The sequence below is a fragment of the Diabrotica virgifera genome, chromosome 3 (genome assembly GCF_917563875.1).
Source record: "Diabrotica virgifera virgifera chromosome 3, PGI_DIABVI_V3a".
Classification (NCBI taxonomy): Eukaryota; Metazoa; Arthropoda; class Insecta; order Coleoptera; family Chrysomelidae; genus Diabrotica; species Diabrotica virgifera.
The window spans coordinates 248,451,441-248,478,109 of record NC_065445.1 but is presented as its reverse complement, the minus strand read 5'-3'; the positions used below and the strand labels follow the sequence as shown (position 1 = coordinate 248,478,109).

The following is a 26,669-nucleotide window of genomic DNA, read 5'->3' as shown; positions in this document are numbered from 1 at the left end:
TCTTCCGTTACAACTTAAATCTGAAACATCTTTCCCTAAGTTCCGTAAAATGACAAAAGCCTATTTATCCGAAAGACCATATTATTCAATAGAAGAATTTCTCAATGATTAACTAAGAAAATTGGGTTTCACACGCAGTAGCATAAGTTTGTCTGTTCCTTATGTTGTACCTATTTTATTTTATTTGTTGTATGTTCAATTTGCAATTTATATAAATTTTGCAATAAATTGTTTTTGTCTTGGCTTTTATATATATATATATATATATATATATATATATATATATATATAATCAAACAGATGAAATAGAGAATGTGGAAAAATCCCCTTACGAACAATTCACACATCCACCACTTCGGGTTGGGAAAAATTTTTTGAATAGAATCAAAGATCCAAACACCAGTTCGTAGAAATGTGTTTCGCCCTCTTCAACCTCTCTGGGCTTATCAATAAAGATGAGAGGTTGAATATCTTTAGACACATTCCAATCAAAAAACAACATTCGAGACCTAGACATAGAAGGTGCGTAAATCTACGGCAAGTCCGACAATGACAGTCTCAAGTTTTAATTCCCTAATTACTTAAAGTAAGTAAAATATATGTTTAAAAAACATGAGATGTAGATCCTTGAAACACACTCAGTGATCAAAAGATCCAAGGTTAATGGTTTGACGACCACTCGTACGAAATCAAACAGATGAAATAGAGAATGTGGAAAAATCCCCTTACGAACAATTCACACATCCACCACTTCGGGTTGGGAAAAATTTTTTGAATAGAATCAAAGATCCAAACACCAGTTCGTAGAAATGTGTTTCGCCCTCTTCAACCTCTCTGGGCTTATCAATAAAGATGAGAGGTTGAATATCTTTAGACACATTCCAATCAAAAAACAACATTCGAGACCTAGACATAGAAGGTGCGTAAATCTACGGCAAGTCCGACAATGACAGTCTCAAGTTTTAATTCCCTAATTACTTAAAGTAAGTAAAATATATGTTTAAAAAACATGAGATGTAGATCCTTGAAACACAAGATGTAGATCCCGAAGTGGTGGATGTGTGAATTGTTCGTAAGGGGATTTTTCCACATTCTCTATTTCATCTGTTTGATTTCGTACGAGTGGTCGTCAAACCATTAACCTTGGATCTTTTGATCACTGAGTGTGTTTCAAGGATCTACATCTCATGTTTTTTAAACATATATTTTACTTACTTTAAGTAATTAGGGAATTAAAACTTGAGACTGTCATTGTCGGACTTGCCGTAGATTTACGCACCTTCTATGTCTAGGTCTCGAATGTTGTTTTTTGATTGGAATGTGTCTAAAGATATTCAACCTCTCATCTTTATTGATAAGCCCAGAGAGGTTGAAGAGGGCGAAACACATTTCTACGAACTGGTGTTTGGATCTTTGATTCTATTCAAAAAAATTTTCCCAACCCGAAGTGGTGGATGTGTGAATTGTTCGTAAGGGGATTTTTCCACATTCTCTATTTCATCTGTTTGATTTCGTACGAGTGGTCGTCAAACCATTAACCTTGGATCTTTTGATCACTGAGTGTGTTTCAAGGATCTACATCTCATGTTTTTTAAACATATATTTTACTTACTTTAAGTAATTAGGGAATTAAAACTTGAGACTGTCATTGTCGGACTTGCCGTAGAGTTACGCACCTTCTATGTCTAGGTCTCGAATGTTGTTTTTTGATTGGAATGTGTCTAAAGATATTCAACCTCTCATCTTTATTGATAAGCCCAGAGAGGTTGAAGAGGGCGAAACACATTTCTACGAACTGGTGTTTGGATCTTTGATTCTATTCAAAAAATTTTTCCCAACCCGAAGTGGTGGATGTGTGAATTGTTCGTAAGGGGATTTTTCCACATTCTCTATTTCATCTGTTTGATTTCGTACGAGTGGTCGTCAAACCATTAACCTTGGATCTTTTGATCACTGAGTGTGTTTCAAGGATCTACATCTCATGTTTTTTAAATATATATATATATATATATATATATATATATATATATATATATATATATTTTTATTTAGCTAATGCCTCGACAACTAATGGCCATTGGCATGGTAGGTACGGTAATTTTGAACAGTTAGGTACCTAGTGTAATATGTAGTGTGTGTGTTGAGTTAGTGTCTTGTTACTTTGCAAAGTCGACGTCATTGTCTTTGCAAAGAGACGCTAATTGTATCTGAACGTCTGCGGTCCCTCCGGTGAGTACCGATCCCACAAGGACAGAAACTATATTCATTCATTAATTTATAATAAATGAAAAATTTCTGACCCTGGTGAGATTCGAACCCACAACCTTTCGGATTTTTTCGATCCAATGGCAGGCGCTCTTACCACTGAGCCACGGAGGGGGGGGGGGGGCTTTTATATTTTATACTGTACATTATTGACGATTTATCTAATTTTAGTAAATTGTAGTTGTTATTTGTTATTTATATTATGTTTTTCTTTTTACTGTATGTAAGCTTTGTCCATAAAATTGTAAAAATTTTCAGTGGCAATAAAGCATATTTCTATTCTATTTTATTCTATAAGAAGTATAGAACATGGACTTGATCTCAATACGAAAAAAAAGCAAAGTACCTGGTAGTCAGCAAACGTTAAATATTAATTACAATAATTGTCTATGGAAAAATCGGGTTTATGTCATCTTCGACTATCTGTACGTTAAGATTTTGCTGATTTCGGCTAGATACATCATATATTTCGTGTTAACTTCCGCCTATCAGGATACTTAACATGGGGTTGATGTCTTGCAAAGCCTAAAAATCATAACACACTGGTTATATGAGCACAAGTACTCACAGATCTCGCACCAGATTAACAGGTACAGTAGTACCCACTTGTCGGTTCTTCTGCAGGCTCATCTTCATCATTCTCTTCATCAACCGTGTAGGAAATGAATATTTGGTGTTTTGTAGCTTGCCAAAACCTAGAAAATATTCTAACTCTTATGAATCCCGGTTCATCCATGTTCTCATCAATTTAAAAGTTTTCGTCATTGTTTCTAATTATTTTATCTTGTATGTAAGACGGTGCCAGTTTAATTTGATATATCCCAATCGTAAGGTCTTTTAGGTATTCTAAGTGGAAAACAGGAAAGTAGTTGGCAAAATCATGATTATGAAGCCTTCTCCATTGACCATTTCTTCTAATCAGATTACACTGGTAAACACACAGTTTGCTGCAGGAAATTTTTTTACTGTTTTTAGGTCATTTTGGTCTGCTGAATCCAAAAATGCCACCAGATTTGTTCCATCAAATCGTTTTCAGAAAATACGACAACAGATCACATTTCTAACATATAGGGTAATTTAACGCAGCACCACCTACATATGTAGTGCTGCTACCCATCAAATAAACTAAATACGAATAAAAAGTAAGATATTTATTGTACAATAATGTACTTACAAAAAGCATCACACATATCTGCCAAAAAACTTAACTTTTCATCTAACCTAACCGGCAGCGTCGCATCAAAAATATGTTATTCGGCGTCACCTAAAAACTTTCTTTTATATTATTTTCTTGCAAAGGCTTTAAAAGGACGGTCCCTTTGAAGACTCCAGCAGTATTCCGCCATCATGTGATAGCCCCATCTTCCTGATACCCCTATTCCATCGTTTTGATATCTTGGTGAAGGTTTTCTGGGAAACGGTTTAAGTGGCTGTGGAGGTAATGAATTTTAATACTCATATGACAACCGTGTTTGTTAAAATTGTTTAGCATTTATTCCACTCTAATGCCCAATTGGTGGTATACTTCCACATTTGTTGCCATTATGTAGAAAGACACACTTTAAACTTTGTTTGGAACTGTCTACAAAAAGACGCCAGTGATCTGGTGTAGACTCCGATACACCCATTTTTTCTAACAGTCCTTTAAAAAACCATATCATCTTGCTGAGAAAAAAAGGAAAAAGATCTTTTATCTCTATTACGGTAGTATATAATTTTGGTGTCTGCGTGAAGAACATTCTATTCTTTTAGTCTGGAGGTAAGCAACTCGGAAGAATCCTTTGGAAGGTTCAAATTTCTGATAAGATCGCTCAGATCTTCCTGAGTAAAGCGCTCAGGACGTGTTGAATCCCCTTCATAATCACTGTCGTCTTCCTTAAATCTATTAGTTTGCAGTTCGTCAAATAACGTTTCGGCATTATCCTCTGGTAACATAGGTAGACTGCTGAATATTGAAATGGGTATCTGCTCAAGCTGATGTGGAATTGGGCTTATTGCTGAATCCAGGTTAGGATATGTTCACGTATGTCGAATGTTATGATTAATGCCCTTTATATTCACAAGACAGAAATAGCAATCGTCAAAATGATTTTTTGGTTCCCTCCATACCATTGGAACACCAAACTTTAAACATTTTCGTTGTCCTTTCGTCCACTGTCGCAAGTTTTTAAGACAAGTTTTGCACACTACATGTGGAGCTCAGGATTTATCTTGATCTAAATGAACACCAAAATAGGCCCTTTTGTTCATTTGCCCATTTGTCTTAGAATTTGTTAAGTTTGTTTTTAAACATATTGCAATTATAGTGGTGGAATATTAGTATGATAGAATTGATTCAAAAAATGACATAACCCAGACATCCAAAGTGAAAGTTATCCTCCAACACCAAATTGTTCTATATGGTCCATATAATGTTCAGAAAAAAGTCACAACTGTTTGAGCGTCGGGTTTGGGGGGGGGGGGGAGATGGGGGAGAAGTCGGTAAAATTCGTAGTTTTTTAGGTTTTTCGTCATTATTTCTAAAACTATGAGGTATAGCATGAACAACCTTCTATACAAAAATGTTCTACATTAAATTTGAAATAAAAAAGGTTCTATACATAATCCTTCTAAAATAAACGGTTCCAAAGTTACGGAGGTAGTATTGTATAATTGGTCCAAAAAAGGCCTAACCCAGACATCCAAAGTAAAAGTTTTCTCCTCCAACACCAAATTGTTCTATATGGTCCACATATTGTTCAGTAAAAAAAAAGTTTTCTTCCCCCCCTCCTCCTCAAACCTAACGCTCAAAATGGTGTGAATTTTTTCTGAACATTAAATGGACCATATAGAACAATTTGGTGTTGGAGGATAACTTTCACTTTGGATGTCTGGGTTTGGATCTAGTTATACCATACTAGATACAGAAATGTAAGAATATTTAAGTATTTGATAAGTATGTTATATCTCGGAAACTAGAGCTGATACAAAGAAAAGGTCTGTATTTTTGTTGTTCGTTATTGTTGTTTGTAAAATCAGTTGACTTTTTTTCGGCAGCAAGACAAATTTTTTTTTGTTGGGCTGTGTTATCAGTCTCAACTCTAGCTTGTAAGACACGAAATGACAAATCATATTTCATTTTTATTTGCTTAAAAAATACAGTGAGTAAAGTTTATTATGATTATAAGTATGAATATTATAGTTATAAAATTAACCCCACAGCATTATTCTCCACAATATTTTGGATTAAAAAGTTCATCATCATTAGCTCTAGAACGCCTGGTGGACCTCAGCCTGTTCGAGAATCAGCTTCCATTCCTTCCTATTCTTCGCCTTAGTTTTCTAATTTCGTACTCTTAACACCTGTAACTCGTCTTCCGTCTGGTCCTTAAATCATATTCTGGGCCTACGTCTCTTCCTCAGACCAACCGGTCTTTGGTTATAAATGTGTTTTGACGGCTCCATCTCGTTCATTCTCGTTAAATGAAAAACAATTTTTTTTCTGGAGCATGTTACGGGTGGAATTACCCCATTCCCCCCTAGATCCGCCAGTGTTCAGTAGTTTTCTAAATATAAGGCGGAATTGCAGCTTTGGTGGTGTTGGATAACTGTGAATCATTCATGAAAACTCTTATATCGCTCTAGTAGCACATTTTATTTCGCAATTCTTTAGTTTTCTGAGGACTTTTCGGAGGTTTTTTATGAAGACTAAAATACGATGCATCTATCTTTTGACCACGAATTCATATACAACACGCAAGTACACATAAAGTAAATAAGTCAGTCTTCTTCCAACAATAAACATTTTCGTTCACTTGATTGTGAATTAGTGCACTTAACGTAAACCAAGCACTCGAATCCAAAAACTTCAGAAGGCTGTAGTTCGAGAATAGTAGTTATTCAGACCCAGGTCCCATGGATTTTTTAATCTACACATGGAGAAGTATTATTAACCAAACTTTCGTTTTTGACCGGGACCACTTTTCCATAAGGAGTGTTGCGGGGTCCTTTCTTTTACTATTTTTTGCATTTTTTGAAGAGACACCGCCTGTATATTAAATAGAACGCTTGGAGGAAAACTACGACGAGTAGGAGAATTAACATGTCTCAGCTCCTAAATGCGGAAAATGGGACACTGGATCGAGAAATTGCCCATATGATATAGGTTGCTTAGTTTAACTGGAAGGGAATGAGCGGAGTACTCTGTAATCGAAAAATCTAGGAAGGGCTGAAAGAAAAGATGTACAAGAATGTGGTGAGACCTGCGTTAGTGTACGGCGGTAAAGTGTGGCCTATAAAGAATATTCAAGAAAAGAAGATGGAAATAGCTGAAGTAAAAATGTTATGGTGGATGCTGGGTAAGACAAGAGTTGATTAGGGAAAGGGTCGGGGTGACTGCAGTCTCAAAAAAATTCAAGAACAAAGTCTGCAATCTTCACGTGGTTTGGCCACGTGAGATATATAAATGAGGACTATGTGGGACAAAGGATAGTAGACCAGGGCGCATCTGTAAAAATATTAGTACATTTGGATGTTGACAGGTGACTAATATTTTTTTGCAGAAATTGCTTGAAAATAATTCATATAATAATATTTGAGTTATCCTCCCACTCAAAAAGGTCCGGAACATTGTTTAAATAATCAAAATGTCAAAAAATGGAGGAAAAATTCGATTTTTCTCTTGGTTTTTTGATTATAACTTTAAAAGTATTCATTTTCGAGAAAAGTTGCACCAACATAAAAGTTACGTAATTCAATTTTCTACAATATAGGATTAACCGAAAATTTTAAAAATTGTCACCCTTGTTGCAAAATAGCAATAATTTCGAAAAAGCCGTAAAAAAACAAGTATTCGCATTTTACGTTTTTCAACCATTTATAATTTATACTACATATTTCAACCAGATAAACTTTATAATACGATAAAACCATACTGTAAATTCCATTAAGATCGGTTTAATATATTTTGCAAAATAAATTTTGCAATCCAGCTTTCGCAAAAAATTCATTTTTTCAAAATATTGCAGCACTGAAAATAATGCAGACAGCAAGTTTAATTTTTTTTACATGTAAAAGAATACTGTACCTTTCATTTTCAATCCGCAAAATAAAAATCGGTTAACTACCACAGCGTCAGGAATTTTTTTAAATAAACATTAATTTTTGGTGCTACGCGCAGAACAGCGGATACGTTCGCTCTGATTGGGCATTCCAATGACCTTTGATAATGATTGATAAATTTTAATTTTTAGTACATTTCGAAATAAATAAATGAATTTGTTTATTGCAAAATAAAAACACATACTCTGTCCTTTGAAATAACACTTTTTTTTAGCAAAAGCTTTCTTTGTTCATAAATTTTAACATTTTGTTACATTTTGTTTAAACAATTTTTCACAAACAATAATCAAATTAGTTTGATTTTTGTGGAATTAAAATATGAATATACAACAAAATATAGAGTAAGAAAATAATATATTAGATAAAGATTGGAAGAAATTTTGGTGGAAATCAACTTGTGTGAATCGAACACCGCTGTTCTGCGCGTAGCACCAAAAATTTATGTTTATTTAAAAAAATTCCTGACGCCGTGGTAGTTAACCGATTTTAATTTTGCAACTTGCAAATGAAAGGTACAGTATTATTCTATTTGTAAAAAATTTTTAACTTGCTATCTGCTTTATTTTCAGTCCTGCAACATTTTGAAAAAATGATTTTTTTTGCGAAAGCTGGATTGCAAAATTTATTTTGCAAAATCTGTTGAACGGATCGTATATAAATTTACAGAATTGTTTTATCATATCACAAAGTTTTTTTGAGTGAAATTTGAAGCTCCTAGGTGTAGCAGAAATGGTTTAAAAACGTAAAATGCGAATACTTGTTTTCTTATGTTTTTTTTTCGCAATTATTGCTATTTTGTAACAAGGGTAACAATTTTAAAAACTTTTAACCAATCTTGTATTGCAGGAAATTTCATTATGCAACTTTTATTTTTGTGCAACTTTTCTCGGTAGTGAATACTTTTAAAGTTATAATCAAAAAACCAAGAAAAAAAATCGAATTTTTCCTTCATTTTTTGACATTTTGATTATTTAAACAATATTCCGGACCTTTTTGAGTGGGAGGATAACTTAATTATTATTATATGAGTTAATTCCAAGCAATTTCTTCAAAAAAATATGTGTCACCTCTCTACGTCCATCTCAAAACAGATCCGCCCTGGACTATAGAGCTGTTCGAAGTTGATGGAAAGAAAGATTGAGGAAAACTGAGGAGAATATTGAAGAATCTGTGGCGGAAGACTTAGGAGATAAAGGTTTAGGTGAAAAAGATACGAGGGATAGAAATGAGTGGTGAAGAAGAGTAAGGAACAGTGACCCCTGAAAAGGAAAAGCCGAGGAGTAGAAAGAAGAAAATAAATTAAAAAATATAAAAAAAAATTTAAGAAACGCTTTCTTTTAGTTACGAGTGACTAAAATTAAAAATATAAAAAATCAACTAAAAAGCAATATATAAAAAAAATTTAAAAAATCCAACACATTCGTCAAAGAACAGCGTCTTCATCGAATAAACGGTTTTCGCCCCACGCTTTTCTTTAACGAATGTGTTAGATTTTTTCAATTATTTTATTTTTCGCCTTTTAGTTGATTTTTTTTATAATATTTTTAATTTTAGTCACTCGTAACTAGAGAAAAGCGTTTCTTAAAAAAAATTTTTTCATATTTTTTTATTTTTTACTTTTTAGTCTTACACTTTTCAAACATTAAAATATATCGTCATGTTTATTAAAATATGTATAAAACATAATATGATGTACTAACATGAAAAGTAGTCGGAATAGGCAAACAATTTGAAACTTTATTGTTTATTTATGAAGCAAAACGTAAACAATTAACGTAAAAAGTGAAATTGTGTATAGTATATATATAGTCTTTTGAGTCCCTTTTACTTTTCAGTGTCGGGACTGGCACATCCTTTCACGTGTGTACAAATGTTGACCATTGTTTCTTATTGTATGCTAATCGGCTTGCTTCTGCTGTTGTTTTCCCCTTCCTTTGGATGATTTTAGCGACTACTGTATCCCAGTCTTCTCTAGGTCTTCCTCTACTTCTTTTCTTTTGTATCCTGGCTTCCCATATTTTCTTCACCGGTATGTTGTCTTTCATTCTTTCCATGTGTCCCCACCAACTTAGTTGTTTTTCTTCAATATACTCAAGTACAGATTTCGTCTTAAGATCTGTGCGTATATCTGTGTTTCTTATTCTGTCTCTCATTCTCACTCCTCTAACTCTTCGTAAATACTTCATTTCTAGGGCTTGTATCTTGCTTTTTAGTTTTCTAGTTAGTATCCATGATTCACAGCCGTATGTAAGCACTGGTCTATATATGGTGTTGAATACAGTTAGTTTGGTTTTTCTTGTGATTTCCTTTTTGTTTAAGAAGCTATTTTGTATTGCATGAAATAGTTTTGATGTTTTACTTATCCTCTCTTTAACATCTTTGTCCTGCCTTCCATTATTTTCGATTGTAACGCCCAAGTATTGGAAATGGTTTACTTGTACTATTGCCTCCTCATTAATTTGCATATTTATTACGACTGGTTCTTGCGATATTACCATGGTCTTCGTCTTATGTGTATTTATCTTCATACCCTGTTTACATAATGCGTGATTCCATGCTTGCAGGTTATTTTGCAGGTCTTCTTCTTTTTCTGAGATAACTACTACATCATCTGCGAATGCACATTCCGAAATGATTACGCTATGGAGATTCCTGTACCCTACATGCAATTTCTTTGCGTTAGTCCTTCAGTTGTTTCGAATTCTGTTGATTTTATGTTTTTATGTATTATCTAGTTCCTAATTATCTTATAAAGACTTTTGATAATTTCAACTAGTTTATCGTCAACCCCTCTTCTTATCAAGCTGTCCCACACAGTTTGTCGTTTCACCCTGTCGATTATGTATAGTTCATATTATAATTAGCTACAATCTGTAAAGTTTCAAGTTTCTTCATTGTAAAAACAAGAGAATTTAAGCATTTTCCGTTAAAATAGTTTTTTATTTAAACAATTATTATTAATAAACATACAAATTATTTTTATTGACTATTCGTGTATTGTAGTCCTGTCGCCAGGGGGGGTACAACGGCCTCGTTAATTCAGATGGACTTACCCAAATTTTTTTTATGTATTTTGACCCGTAGAACACGAATTTTTTGGGTAACAGTTGATCCGGATGTCGATAAGATTGTTATAGACCAAGAACTTGAGGAATCAAATAACAGCGTTTTTTGGCAAAACAAAACAATATTTTGTATTTTTTGGGTCATTTTAAGCAAAAAATATTTCTACAAGTTTTTTAGTAGGATGCACAGTTTTCGAGATAAACGCGGTTGAACTTTCAAAAAATCGAAAAACTGCAATTTTTAAACCCGAATAACTTTTGATTAAAAAATAAAATAGCAATTCTGCTTAGCGCCTTTGAAAGTTCAAGTCAAATTATGTCGGTTTTGATTATTTGCATTGCTAAAAATTTATTGTGTTATTGCTAAACAAAGCTACAAACAACTAGTGCGTGAGTGATGTTTCTATGATTTCTCATTTAAAATCGAACGAGTAGGTAGAATAGGTACTAGTGCAATCAAGACTATTTCTACGTTACATGCGTTAAAACGCATGTAAAAGCACGGGAAACCCTACGTGTTTATAGCTTTGTTAAACAATAAAAAAATAAATTTTTACCAATGCAAATAATCAAAACCGATATAATTTGACTTAAACTTTCAAATGCGGTAAGCAGACTTGCTATTTTATTTTTTAATCAAAAGTTATTCGGGTTCAAAAATTGCAATTTTTCGATTTTTTTAAAGTTCAACCGCGTTTATCTCGAAAACTGTGCATCCTACGAAAAAACTTGTAGAAATATTTTTTACTTAAAATGGCCCAAAAAATACAAAATATTGTTTTGTTTTGCCAAAAATCGCTGTTATTTGATTCCTCAAGTTCTTGGTCTATAACAATCTTATCGACATCCGGATCAACTGTTACCCAAAAAATTCGTGTTCTACGGGTCAAAATACATAAAAAAAACTTGAGTAAGTCCATCTGAATTAACGAGGCCGTTGTACCCCCCCTGGCGACAGGACTATTGTTCCCGCGAATGTATATCTCTGCAAATTTTCAGTCATTTGCATTGAAGAAAAGGCAGACAAATTAACGTCTAAAGATTTGACCCAAACGATTGAGCTAAAAAAAGCGTTTATTAATTAATACGCCAAAACGAATTCTAATGTTAATTGTAGCACAAAACGTCTCTACCGGTGATTTTTATAAGACTGCGATAAAAACACGAATTTTTTGAATTCGAGTTTTGGTTGAAGTTTTATTTCGTATCGTATTGAAATTTGACACGAATAAGCGCCGATTTTTATATAAACAAATATATAAGCGTTTAAAATTTGAAAATTTATTGTTTATTTATGAAGCATAACGTAAACAATTAACGTAAAAAGTGAAATTATGTATAGTTCATATCATTAGCTACAATCCGTAAAAGTTTCAAGTTTTTACATTGTAAAAAAAAAGAGAATGTAAGCATTTTCCATTAAGATCGTTTTTTTTTTATTTAAACAATTAATAAACATAAACATTTATTTTTATTGATTATTCGTGTATTGTTCCCGCGAATGCATATGTCTGCAAATTTTCATTCATTTGCATTAGAGAAAAGGCAGTCAAATTAACGTCTAAAGATTTGGCGCAAACTATTGAACTAAACAAAAGCGTTTAATAAAATATTATATTTTTAAAGCACCAGAAAGTACCCGGAGATAGAAGATACTAGAAGGAAAGTAAATCATAAGATATACATTAGAATAATTCACTTGAAATACTTACAACGTCCTTCTTCGTACAAAGGACACCCCGGTTGATGTTTTGCTTGATTTGGATAAAAGTCAACATGTCCAATAGGTTTCCTAAAACCAAGTAGTTTCATATCCGTGTGTATAACATCGACAAAATCTGCATCGCTCCAAGTAAGTCTTTCAGAGTCGAGCATATCAGTCTCATTCCACTTGGGACTAGCTGGATCTAGTGCTGTGATTCTTCCAATCTTTCCGCCTGTTAGTGCTACTATGGATTTACCAATGAATCCTGTTAGCTGAGCACCAAGAGAGTGACCTAAAAATGTATGTATTTACTACATATACAAGCTTATAAAAAGTCACACTGAAGTAAAAACTTCTTTTGTATATTGGTATAAAAAGTTTTATTAAAAAACATAAAAGTCCTCCAAAAGGATTTGCAAAACGTTTTCAATCTGAATCAGATCATCCTCAGTGCGTTCTGCTTCACAAAAGAAACTAGCAACTTATTTAGAAAGGTTACATCGATATAAATGGTTTACATAACAATTAAGTGATATTTGTAGCGACTCCAAGTCGATGTTACAAGATGAAATGTGCTAGGAGTGCTCAAAGGGCAACATGGTTCCCTGCTCGTTAAGAACTCGTGGTTCTTGCCAGTTCAATGGACACAGACCAACTCACAGGTCAATGGACACAGTCCATTGAACTGGCAAGAACCACGAGTTCTTAACGAGCAGGGAACCATGTTGCCCTTTGAGCACTCCTAGCACATTTCATCTTGTAACATCGACTTGGAGTCGCTACAAATATCACTTAATTGTTATGTAAACCATTTATATCGATGTAACCTTTCTAAATAAGTTGCTAGTTTCTTTTGTGAAGCAGAACGCACTGAGGATGATCTGATTCAGATTGAAAACGTTTTGCAAATCCTTTTGGAGGACTTTTATGTTTTTTAATAAAACTTTTTATACCAATATACAAAAGAAGTTTTTACTTCAGTATGGTTTTTTAACTATGGTATACAGCCAGCTACGGGGACTTTCCCATTGATTTTCTTATAAAAAGTCTTACCAATATGACTCTTAGTCCAGAAAGCCACTGCGCATCTGCTAGAAAAAATATTCCGATTCGAATTTTTTGCACAATCTTACTCAAGACGGACCCCTTTTAACAAATTTGCATGTTGCCAGGACCAAAAATGGGTCAAAAATTATTTAAACCTTTTTTTTTTTGTTTTTTCCTAAAATTATTTTTTTTGCATGGAACATTTTTTTAGATTTTTTGGATCATTTCAAACAGAAAAGGTATTTAGTGATATTTCAGTTGATAGTTTTTGACATATAAGCGATTAAAAATTGAAAAATTGCGAAATCAGCCATTTTTAACCCTCAAAAACTATGTGAAAAACTGAAAATTTAAATGTTGCCAAGATAGGTAGATATTCTTTAAACATCGATTGATGAAATCCCGAAGATTTTTTGCAATACAATATTCAAAACTCCTTTGTTTTTTAATTGCTAATTAAGCGTGCGCGACACTATTTTATACCGACATCGACAGTATGGTGCAAATGAAAGGAATAAATTCGCTATTTCGTAAACCGGCGACTTTATGGAAAAATCCCGAAATAGGTCGATTTTTATTTTTAAGTTGTGACATTGTGGCATATATGGTATACTAGTGACGTCATGCATCTGGGCGTGATGACGTAATCGACGATTTTTTTTAATGAGAATAGGGGTGGTGTGCTAGCTTATTTGAAAGGTTCTTCAATTCTCTATTCAGTAATATAAACATTTACATAATTATTTATACAGTGTGTCCTTCTACTTCTTTTTTTTTCAAATAATTTAATTTAATAAAAATTTTTGGACACCCTGTATAAATAATTATGTAAATGTTTATATTACTGAATAGAGAATTGAAGAAATTTTCAAATGAGCTAGCACACGACCCCTATTTTCATTTAAAAAAATCATCGATTACGTCATCACTCCCAGATGGATAACGTCACTAGTATACAATATATCCCACAATATCGTAACTTAAAAATAAAAATCGACCTGTTTCGGACTTTTTCCTTAAAGTCGCCGGTTTACGAAATTACGAATTTATTCCTTTCATTTGCACCATACTGTATACACATGCAATGGTGGAAAATAGTGTCGCGCACGCTTGAATAGCAATTAAAAATCAGAGGAATTTTGGATATTGTATTGCAAAAAACTCTTCGGGATTTCATCAATTGATTTTTAAAGAATATCTACCTACCTTGGCAACATTCAAATTTTCAGTTTTTCACATAGTTTTTGTGTTTTTGAAGGTTAAAAATGACCGATTTCGCAATTTTTCAATTTTTAATCGCTTATATGTCAAAAACTGTCAACTTTAGAGAAAAGTCACTAAAAACCTTTTCTGTTTGGAATGATCCAAAAAATCAAAGAAATCTTTGTTCCATGCAAGAAAAATAATTTTAAGAAAAAAACAAAAAAAAAAACGTTTAAAAAATTTTTGACCCACTTTTGGTCCTGGCAACATGCAAATTTGTTAAAAGGGGTCCTTTTTGAGTAAGATTGTGCAAAAAATCCGAATCGGAATATTTTTCCTAGCGGATGCGCAGTGGCTTTCTGGACTATAATATTTTACTCGCGCATCGATAATAATAGTTACACAGGGTGTCCAGAAACTCTACCGACAAACGAAGACAGGAGAATCCTCAGATAATTTTAAGACAATTTAATTAAATTCACCTAGTCCGAAAATGCTTCGTAAGGGAGCTAGAGCTGTTTGAAAATGGCGTCTTGTAATTAGTTTTTGTTAAATACCTCCAGAACGCTTCTAGTGATAAAAAACGAAAATCGGTACACATGTTATCTTCCAGAAATAAATCGATTCCATCCATTGCGAATTTCTAGTACCTGTCATAGACGTCCGTTTTGGGTAGGTCAATGGTTATTTTATCGCATAACTTTTTTGTCTTTAATTTTTAAGCATTTTTGACTCTGGATTATTAAATTGTGAGGTATTATAGTACTGAATGGTACTCTTGCTTTAAGTCGGTAGGACACACTGTTTCCTAGAAAAATCGATTTAAAAATTTTTCGTGTCTTGAATTAAAAAAAAATTTTCAAAAAAAAAGGTGTATTTTACCAACTTAATGCAAGAGTAAATTTAAGTACTAGAATACCTCATATTTTAATAATCTAGTGTTTAAAATGCTTAAAAATTAAAGACAAAAAAGTTATGCGATAAAATATCCGTTGACCTACCTAAAACGGACGCATATGACCGGTACTAGAAATTCAAACCGGTTGAAATCAATATTTCAAGTACATCATTTTTTAAGTATGGTAGAATTATTTTATTTTCAAATTAAATAGGCATATTCAGTACAATTATTCATAGATTATTCAAGGAAAAATATTGAAAAATAAGCCAACGGTAGCAAATTTTTAAAGACATCAGACATCAGAACTCATCATTGGCTCCTGGTAAACGAAAAATTCAAAAAGATTTTATTAGCTTATGAGTTTCTCGAGGTAACACTGTCGATTTTTTTAGTTTTATCGACTTTTGACTTTTTGATATCACTCAGAAGCCAAAACAACGAATTTTTTTGCAAAAAAGGGGTAAAAATCAACATATTTATTATTGTTAAACAAAAAATAAGCATATATCTCGACAGTGTTACCCAGGGCCGCCGAGAGGGCGGTACAGCCGGTACATTTTACCGGGGCCCGGAGATGTAAGGGGCCCGGAGATGTAAGCGGCCCGGCGTCGTAAGGGGCCCGGCGCACAGTGGTCCTTTCTGACGATCTATGGTTGCAAAAGTATTACACCACAATTAGTCGGAGAGATAGAAGCGGATTTTGTGCGAGATAAGTAATATGGAAAAACTATACGGCAATATGTTGAATTAGTTGTGTACATGACTTCCCCAACGGCCGGAAACCAGAGTGGGGGACGAGGGTAGTTATAAGGGGTCAAAGTCGCGGTTTTTATTTTTTTTTGTGATGCTCATGATAGAGATAGTGCACCAAAATTTGGGAATAAGTAGGTCATGACGTAACTAAGTAAAATCTCCAGGGGTGAAACGCTGCGTGGCCGACAAAGGGATGGGGGTAGGGGTGAATATAAAAAATATAAAGGGTTTTTTTGCGACGTTCGTGACTGAGATAGTGCACCAAAATTTGGTAATAAGTAGACCATGACATATTTAAGTAAAATCCCCAGAGCCCGAAACTGGAGTGGGGGACGAGGGTAGTTATAAGGGGTCAAAGTCGCGGTTTTTATTATTTTTTTTGTGACGCTCATGATCGAGAAAGTGCACCAAAATATGGTAATAAGTATGTCATGACGTAAGTAAGTACAATCTCCAGGGGCGGAACGTTGCGGGCCGACAAAGGGGTGGGGGCAGGGTTAAATATAAAAATTATAAGGGATTTTTGTGACGTTCGTGATTGAGATAGTAAACCAAAATTTGGGAGTAAGTAGATCATGACGTAACTAAGCAAAATCTCCAGGGGCGGAAACCAGAGTTGGGGATGAGGGTTGTTTGGGGTCAAAGTCACAGTTTGTATTATTTTTTTTGTGACGCATCACAACATTTGCCCGCCACGCAGCGTTCCGCCCCTGGAGATTTTACTTAGTAATGTCATGATCTACTTATTCCCAAATTTTGGTGCACTCATCATGAGCATCACAAAAAAAATAATAAAAACCGCGACGTTGACCCCTTATAACTACCCTCGTCCCCCACTCTGGTTTCCCGCCCTTGGGGAAAGTCATGTACACAACTAATTCAATATACCCCCGTATAGTTTTTCCATATTACTTATCACGCACAAAATCCGCTCCCAGCTCTTAGACTAAATATAAGGGACTGAAAATTCGTATACAGGTAAAACATTGTTGTATATGTAAAATACAAGAACCTACAAAAATTAAAAAAATATATAGAAAGAGCACGTTCGAGCACACAAGAGTAACTTTTTCTGAGAGAAAAATAAATAAAGTAACAATAAAAAACTAGTTTAGCAACAATCCCGAACAATCCCACAAGTTCTACTCTATTAAATTCTTTACAAATTCTTATTTTAGTGCTAATCTATCATCATCTTTACAATCAAATATTTTTTTTATCAACAAAGGTACAACTATTGTTTTATAATATTGTAAATATACCTCTTCGCTCGACTTCCATTTCAAAAAAATATTAAAATAACAGTTTTAGGTACACTTAAATTCACTTTGAAAGGGTGCGAGCGCTGGTAAATTGCCTGAAACTACTGAGCGTAACTAGCGTAAGTTCGGTAAAGAAGTAAATACAAGTTTCGGTTTCAATTGTTCACTTCGAGGTGGGAGTTGAGTTCTAAGAATGATTTATTTTGTTTACCTGATTATCTAGGTATCCAATGAGTGTCATCACAACCGATTATTTGAAGACGAATTTTATACCTTTTGCAACCATAGATTATGAAAAAGGACCACCGTGCGGCGTCGACCAGACCAAAGACGTAATTTTTCCCGTTTTTATTTGCTCTTCACTTTATGCCCATAATACGTTTAATTAATACTCAGCTATATTTAATATTATGACCTTTAATCGATTTTGTTTAAAGTTTTAACAGCAAAAAATCACAGGAGTCAAATACAGTGCAGTCAGATAAAACTATGGTATGGATATGAAGATTAAAAATATATCAGGGCTTCTAGAAGATTTACAAAACATCAGAAGAATCTATGTTGAAGAATCTATATTAGTTACCAGCAATTATGGAATAAATCCAGAATTTACATGACTGTGACTCTATGTTAAGCTTGGTACATAAAATTGTATAATTTTCAGTGACAATAAAGCATATTTCTATTCTATTCTACATCAAATAAACAAAAACGGCGCAAAAAGCTTGTGAGATGTTTTGATGATTTGCCTGGGCCTAGTAGTGATGCGACTGATAATTTTGAGCCCGACGCAATATTTCACTAGGAAATATTTAATATTGTCATAATAAGCAATTTAACCAGAAGATTTAACGACGACTGATTGAATATGTCGACAATATTAAGAAAAAAAAAATGATATAGGTGTGTATTGCGCAAGTTTTATACAGAAGACATCAGTGAAGAATTGATAGATGAAATTTTTCATTTGAGCTATATACAAGGATAATATTGGTGAATCTTAACTTTCTCCAATGTATTTGCTTAATAAAATTAAACATCTCAAATTTGAATCGTTATTGCGTTAGACTATTTTGCACATTACCGGTGACAGTCACAGAAACAGAAAGATACTTTAGTTTTCTTTTTCTCATAAAAAATTCTATGATGTAATGATAGTTACAATGAAACAGGATCGGTTAGCTGCCTATGCTTTTTCTCATGAGGATCTTTCAGTGCGTCACAGTTTTTCGATTTCTTTTTAACGCATTAAATTGTATGTGACAGAAAAAAACGCACGTCGGTGATTACATTTCATCGGTGACATTTATAACATTTATTCTAGTTGTCAATAAACACAATTAATTTGTTTTTATGCCAAATTGCAAATAAAATTTGACAACTGTCAGACTTAACTAAAATGTCATGTCACTAAAATGTATATTATCACGGACTTACCTTTTTTTCTATCATTTGTGACGCACTGAAAAATGCTCATGAAAAGAAGCATATCAACTTTGTGAATTGAGAATGATTTGGCAAAAATATGCGATTTTTCAAAAATTAGAGACATTTTTGCCAATTAGAAAATTTGAAAAGCACCGGTAATATAAATATTTTCACTATTATAAATAAATTTTAAATAAATTTAGTATAATCAAAATTTAATAAAATTTATATTTGAAATGTTTCATATTATTTATTATTAATAATTTGATTTCTATAACAATTAAACAATTTTTTTCGCTCTTCACTTTTTGCCAGGGGCCCGCCCTTCACTTTTTACCGGGGTGCGCTCATCCCTCTCGGCGGCCCTGGTGTCACCTCAAGGAATGTCTAAAGAAAATATATACAAAATTCCAGGTGGGTCGGTCAAGTAGTTTTTGAGTTATAATATCTACAGCCTCTAAAAAAGCAGTTTTGAGGAAAAAGCGTTTAAAGTATTGTCAACTTTTATTTTCAATTTCTTTTTTGTTTGTCAAATGGTAAAATGATGCACACTGGAATATTTTTGAATCGCGGAGTAATTTACAAAAGAGCATGAGATAAGCTGTTGACCGTTGTTCATTACGTTCAAACGTGCTAGTGCGAACTTGCCTTCGACTCGCTTTGCAGCAAGTTCGCTCCAGCGCGCTTGAGCGTAGTGAGAAACGGTCAACAGGTGTTCTCATTTTTTAAATTACCCCGCGATTCAAAAACATATTCCGGTGTGCATCACGTAAACGATTTGACAGACAAAAAAGAAATTTAAAATAAAAGTTGACAATACTTTAAACGCGTTTTTCTCAAAACTGCCTTTTTCAAAGACTCTAGACATTGTAACTCATAAACTACTTGACCAACCTACCTGGAATTTTGGATATATTTTCTTTAGACATTCCTTGAGGTAACGCTGTCGAGATATTTTTTGTGTGATATCAAAAAATTCCATAAAACTAAGAAAACTCCACAGCGTTACCTCGAGAAACTCATAAGCTAATAAAATTTTTTGAATTTTTTTATTATCATGATCCAGTGATGAGTTCTGATGTCCACCGCAAAATTCATTCTTTTTTGAGGTGTCTTTAAAAATTTGCCACCGTTGGCTTATTTTTCAATATTTCTCCTCTTGAGTTTTTTCTTGAATAATTTATGAATTTTGCTGAATATGCCTATTTAATTTAAAAATAAAATAATTTTACCATACTTTAAAAAAATGTGCTTGAAATATTGATTTCAATCCCTATGCCCCCCTTAAGGATAGCTATGACACGATTTTGATAGGCAACCCATGCTAGAAATATGTGTCTATGTATGAAATTTAATACAAAAAATGTTTCATCCGGCAAGCAGATGGGTACAGATCGACCTATATTCGGATCCCGTACTATTAATAATGGTTGGATAAGTGCCAATTTAGGATAAGATACAATGAAAAATATAATAGTATTTTTCGCATGTTAAAAAGTGAACAGTCTTTGCATTAAAAGTGGTGGTTTTAAATTGTATCCAATTCTACTGAAAAATAATATATGTACCGAAAAGATTGGTCATACATTATACCACATATTCTGGGGTCAAAAATATTTCGATTGAACGTAACTTACCTTAGTACAAATGTGCTCATTAAAAAAGTTATAGCCCTTTGAAGTTACAAAATGAAAATCGATTTTTTTTAATATATCGAAAACTATTAGAGATTTTTTATTGAAAATGGACATGTATCACTAATATGGCAGGAACATCTTAAAACAAAATTATAGTGAAGTTTGTTCACCCTATAAAAATTTTATGGGGGTTTTGTTCCCTTAAACCCCCCAAACTTTTGTGTACGTTCCAATTAATTTATTATTGTGGTACCATTAGTTGAACACAACGTTTTAAAACTTTTTTGTCTTCTAGTATTTTTTCGATAAACAAGTTTTTATCGAGATGCGGCTTCTTTTTTTAATATATTTACATAAAACTTTTATGGGGGTTTTGCTCCTTTAAACCCCCCAAATGTTTATCTACGTTCCAATTAAACTATTATTGTGGTACCATTAGTTAAACTCAGTATTTTTAAAACTTTTTTGCCTCTTAGTCTTTTTTTGACAAGGTACTTTTTATCGAGATGTGGCTTCTTTTTCAAAATATACCTAAAAATGTAAATTATCAATAAATTTTCAGATTATTAACAGGTCTCTACTTGGTGGATTCGACAAATATTCAAAATCTTTCGATAAACACTGGCTTATCGAAAAAGTACTAAGAGGCAAAAAAGTTTTAAAACTATTGTGTTTAACTAATGGTACCACAATAATAATTTAATTGGAACGTACAGAAAAATTTGGGGGGGGGGGGGGGGGGGTTTAAAGGAACAAAACCCCCATAAAATTTATATGGGGTGCACAAAATGCACTTTTTTTTTAAATGCTGCCATTTTCAATAAATGTCCATTTTCAATAAAAAATCTCTAAGAGTTTTCCATATATGAAAAAAAAATCGATTTGCATTTTGTAACTTCAAAGGGCTGTAACTTTTTTTGTGTGCACTATTGTATATAGGTAAGTCAGGTCCAATCAACCTATTTTTGACCCCAGAATCTGTGGTATAACTTATGATCAATCTTTTCGGCACACCCTTTATAATGATATATTTAATATATAGGGTGTCCCAAAAGTAGAGGAACGGTCGAATATTTCGCGAACTAAACATCGGATCAAAAAACTGAAAAATACGTGTTCAATAATTTTCAAAAATCTATCCAATGACACCAAACACCAATCCCCACTACACCCCCTGGAGGTGGGGTGGTGGGTAACTTTAAAATCTCAAATGGAAACCTCCAGTTTTTCTTGCAAATTTGGATTCGTTACGTAAAACTTTTATTCAAGACATTTTTTCGAACTGTGGGTAGATGGCGCTATAATTGGGAAAAACGATTTATCCTGATACCATAGGTAAATTATAGAAACGGTCTAATATCTCATGAAATGCACTTTCAAATAAGAAACCAAAAAACAGATTTTTAATGTTTTTCGAAAACCTATCGAATAACACCAAACATGTAACCCACCCCCTGGAGGTGGGGTGGGGGGTAACTTATAAATCTTAAATAGCAACCCCCACTTTTTATTGCAGATTCGGATTCGCCATAAAAAATTAAGCAACATTTATTTTAAACATTTTTTAAAATTTCTGATAGATGGCGCTTATAAATCGTATTTTTCCAATTAAAGCGCCATCTATTAACAATTCTAAAAAATGTTTCAAATAAATGTTGCTTAATTTTTCGTGATGGATCCGAATCTGTAATAAAAAGTGGGGGTTGCTATTTAAGATTTTAAAGTTACCCAAACCCCACCCCCAGGGGGTGGGTTGGAGGGTCACGTTTGGTGTTATTCGAAAGGTTTTCGAAAAAGATTAAAAATCTGTTTTTATTTTCTCATTGGGACATGTATTTCGTGAGATACTAGACCGTTTCTATAATTTACCTATGGTACATATCAGGATAAATCGTTTTTCCCAATTATAGCGCCATCTATCCATAGTTCGAAAAAATGTCTTGAATAAAAGTTGCTTACTTTTACGTAACGAATTAAAATCTGTAAGAAAAACTGGGGATTTCCATTTAAGATTTTAAAGTTACCCCCCACCCCACCTCCAGGGGGTGTAGTGGGGGTTTTTGTTTGGTGTAATTGGATCGATTTTTGAAAATTATTGAACACGTATTTTTCAGTTTTTCGATCCGATGTTTAGTTCGCGAAATATTCGACCGTTCCACTACTTTCGGGACACCTTGTATATTTAAACAGTGGAAACATATTATGTTGACTTACCTACTAAATGGACTTTACATAAGTCTACTTTCGAAGCAATTAAAAACTGAGCGATGAATTTTCCTACAGGCTTGCAATTGGCACATGCAATGTCATAGGTTTGATTTCCAGCCTTGCTCCAGTTTAAATAAATTATATTAATATGAAGTCCTCGTTTAAAGTACTCATCCCTGAGTGGTCTATACCATACCGACGTATCATCTGTAGTCCAACCGTGACATATTAGTATAGTTGGTATATTCTTATCTATAATTAAAGCATCGCTGGTTTCTTCAGTAACTTTGGTTCCTATATCGGGTGAGGAATTGGTGAGAAGGGTATAAATTACATCAGGCTTTTGGGCGTTAGCTAAAGAAAAGTCTACGCTGGGCAAATATCTCCAATAGGCTTCAGTATTTGCTAAAAAAAAAATAAAGTATATTGTTATGCTCTGTATTTTCTCTCTGTTATGAGATTGATCAGCATTTTATTAATTCAATTAATTAATTAATTATTTTAATTGCTCCTCATGGAAACAAAACCAAAATTTAATAAAACTTTCCAATAAAAAATATTCTCAGGGCTAATTGATTTTAATGTATCACCTTTAGTTTGTGGCTTCTAGTATTTCTCGTTGCTTAGTTTATCCAGGACAATACAGCGAAAATAAATATACTCAAATTTATATAAATTTTATAAATATTATTTCTTTTTTTTTTATTTATTTAAATTAACGTGCTTGTGACATCTCTGGTCATTAGCACGAGTTACAGTTTACATGGTAATATTATAAATTACAGATAGTATAGTTAACATTATTTAACATAAGTAAAAGAAAAATCAGTTAACAGTTATATTTTGCTTAACAGTTGATTCTTCTCGAGGAATTTGATAACCTTGTTGATTTGGTCTGTGCTGTTGAGGGCCTCTTTGAAGTTAGGACTGATACCAAGCTGTTGGCGTTCTTTGGCATAAAAAGGACAGTCGATAAGTATGTGTCTGATTCGGAGAGTAGTATTGCAAGTGGAGATGATGTCATCAAATAGCCATGTGTTAGACGGGTATGTCCTATACGCAGTCTCCGTATGATTGCCATATTTTTCCGAGATAAACTAGAGCAGCTAAATAGGTTCACTGAGGGCTTAATTTCATGCAGCGCTGAAGTACTTTTATTCCAGTGAATTTGCCAGGTGGATAGATTGAGCTTCTTCAGTCTGGCTTTTAGATCATTACAGATTTGTATATTCAGCATGGTATCCATCGATGATGCAGCTTTTTTGGCAAGGCAATCGGCTTTTTCGTTACCACTAATTCCAACATGGGATGGTACCCATAATAAAGTGACTTTTGTATTTTGATTTATAAGAAGCTGATAAATGTCGTGAATATCTTGGACAAGAGGATGGTTGGTGATTATAGTATTGATGGAGTGTATAGAAGAAAGTGAATCAGTACATATGGCTATGTGTGTGTTTGGGTATTTTTGAGCATGTTTGAAAGCACACAAGATAGCTAGCAGTTCGCCAGTGTAAATACTACACCAAGGAGAAATTTTACACAGTTCGATAGGCTGTTGAAGAGTAGTTAGAGAATATCCAACTCCACTTTCAGATTTTGACGCGTCGGTGTAAAGAACTATGTTATATTTATTTTTGTTTATAAGTTCTAGGAAGAGATTTCTTAATGTGTTAACACTGACATTTCCCTTGTTAAATTTGGTGAGGGACATATCATGATGAGGGAGTAGGTTGGTCCAGTAGGGATTATTGGAGAATGGTAGGGTTCTGGTTTCAGACAAATTTATATCTTTTAATAACGGCTGTAGAAGATGAGTAAAAGGATGTATAATTAAGTTACAAGGAGCATTGTTATGAGGTTGGTGTGATGATGTAATTAAAGGATACACTGGATTGGAGGGATTGGAAGAAATTGCAGCAGCATAGGAGGAAAGAAGGTATTCCCGTCTAAGCCACAGGGGAGGTTCATTAGCTTCACAAGAAAGACTCTCTGCCGGACTAGAACGAAATGCTCCAAGACATAGGCGGATAGCCGTATTGTGCACTGTATTTAGTGAATTTAGGTTTGACTTAGATGCAGACATATAGATAAAACATCCATAGTCAAGCTTGGAACGGATTAGTGATCTGTAAACTTTCAGTAACGTAGTTTCTTCCGCTCCCCAAAAATATTATTAATTTATATACTATACCATAAATATAAGATTCAAAATGTATGCTAAAACTTTATTCTGTTGTCAAAATTTTCTTGTCTAATAAAATTCTACTATCTCCTTTTTCTTTTAACAAATTTTCATTTAAATGATTCGGTAGACTGTTCTTATTTAAAAAAAAAAACAATATTTAATTTACCTTTTAAATGGATTATTTATCTCTTCTATGAATTTATGAATGAATAAATGAAGCTGTAAAAACTTTTAAATTTACAAAAAACAAATATGGTATGTAATATACAACAACTCTCTCCTTTTCACAAATAATCTGACTAACCTTTTTTTATCTTCTTTACTTCTTCTCATGGATTGTGTTGTCCTCGGCTCTCCCACACGTGCTCCTCGGGTGCTGCTACGGTCTTTCTCTTCCAAACTGTTTCACAAAATAAAAACAGCACTCGCTCGAAATCTCTCCTCTATTTAGTGTCCGACTCGATACAAACAATATCAATCAATATTTTTTCTCTCAGCTCGATATCTTGTGCAAAATTGATACAAACTGGCTACTCGTTCCAGACAGAAACTGGAATCTATTCGGATACGAGGAGATTGTACTTCTCGACTCGATCACGATTTGTCTCAACAGGAATCTGCTTACACGGCCACCAAATTCACCACTTTACACAAAATTACTATTTTTCAAACTGGACTGCTCCTTTCCGATCTTAATTACACAATAAATATTTTTCCTTCATCAATCTGAGACTCAACCACTCTGTTCTCCCTCCATCAATATCTTCGCCAATCACAAGCATTCACTCTACACATTACATCTTTACTTTCATTTCTTAAGAACAAATAGTGTTGTATACAAATTTTCTGTCTTGTTAATTTCCAGGAGATATTAAAATTATTTTTTTTACAGTTTAGAAAAACCCTGTATTCTAAAACTAAACAAAATTGTTTATCGTCGTTTCTTTCTAGGAAACCATTTAGAAACATTCTATTGTCTACTCCAACCGCTAGTACATTCATTTTCTAATCCGACCGTATTTTAGTTCATTGTTTAATTTGTATAAGTCCGTTCGTAGAATCTTTACCACTAAACATTTCCCCTTTCCACGAAACACTGCTTACGGCTAAATCATATTATTTACAAATTTTGGCTATATACAGGGCGATGAAAATTTACGATCTCGTGGTCTTTGTCATAAAATTAATTCTCTAAATTTTCCCCACAAAAATTATTTAACAATATATATAACATCGGTTTATATCGTCCTTGGTCTTCCGGTTCCTATTTTCCAGCCGCGTCGATCTGTCCAATCTCCTGGTCGTAGATCTCTCTTAAACATTGTTTTCTGGATTCTACTTATCCAGGTAGTTTTCGGTCTGCCCCTTTTCCTTTTTTCCAGGGGTTGCCATTCCAGTATCAGCTTTGGGAGTCGATGTTACTTCATTCTTTGTACATGGCCATACCAACAAATCCACAATGCAATACAGGAGATGAAGAGAATGCATATTGAAATCATGAGAATAGCAGAAATGAGATGGCCAGATTCTGGGGAAATACAAGTGGAAAATCACAAGTTATACTACTCGGGAAAAAGTGATGGATCACATTAAGAGGATCGGTACGTATTTTCGGCTGCAATGCTATTCAAATGGGGATTCATTTTTTTCGAATCCTGAAAAAACTAATAAGTATTTTTTAAAAATTTAAACGCAGAATGAAAGATTACGTTATTAGCGAGGGCCGAAAGTCCCTGAGAACTTCTATAATGTTTATTTTAATAAGTTACAGGGGTGAAAAACTAAGAGAAAATGTAGTGTGATTTTTAATTTCAAATATCTCATTCGAAAGAAACTTCTTATATATTCTAAGGGACTTTCGGCCCTCGATAATAATTTAGTCTTTCATTTTGTGTTTAAATTTTTTA

At 33.5% G+C, this 26,669-nt stretch overlaps 1 protein-coding gene across 1 annotated transcript in view; it reads right to left on the bottom strand.

Annotated features, from left to right (window-relative positions):
• LOC126881661 (hepatic triacylglycerol lipase-like) overlaps positions 1–26,669 on the bottom strand; it is a 48,085-nt gene that overhangs the window by 6,464 nt on the left and 14,952 nt on the right. Inside the window, exons 2-3 of the mRNA XM_050646048.1 lie at positions 22,581–22,979; positions 12,143–12,427 (exon numbers count right to left, since the gene is read on the bottom strand). Coding sequence (XP_050502005.1) covers positions 12,143–12,427; positions 22,581–22,979 — 684 coding nt within the window. The remainder of the gene's footprint in view (positions 1–12,142; positions 12,428–22,580; positions 22,980–26,669) is intronic.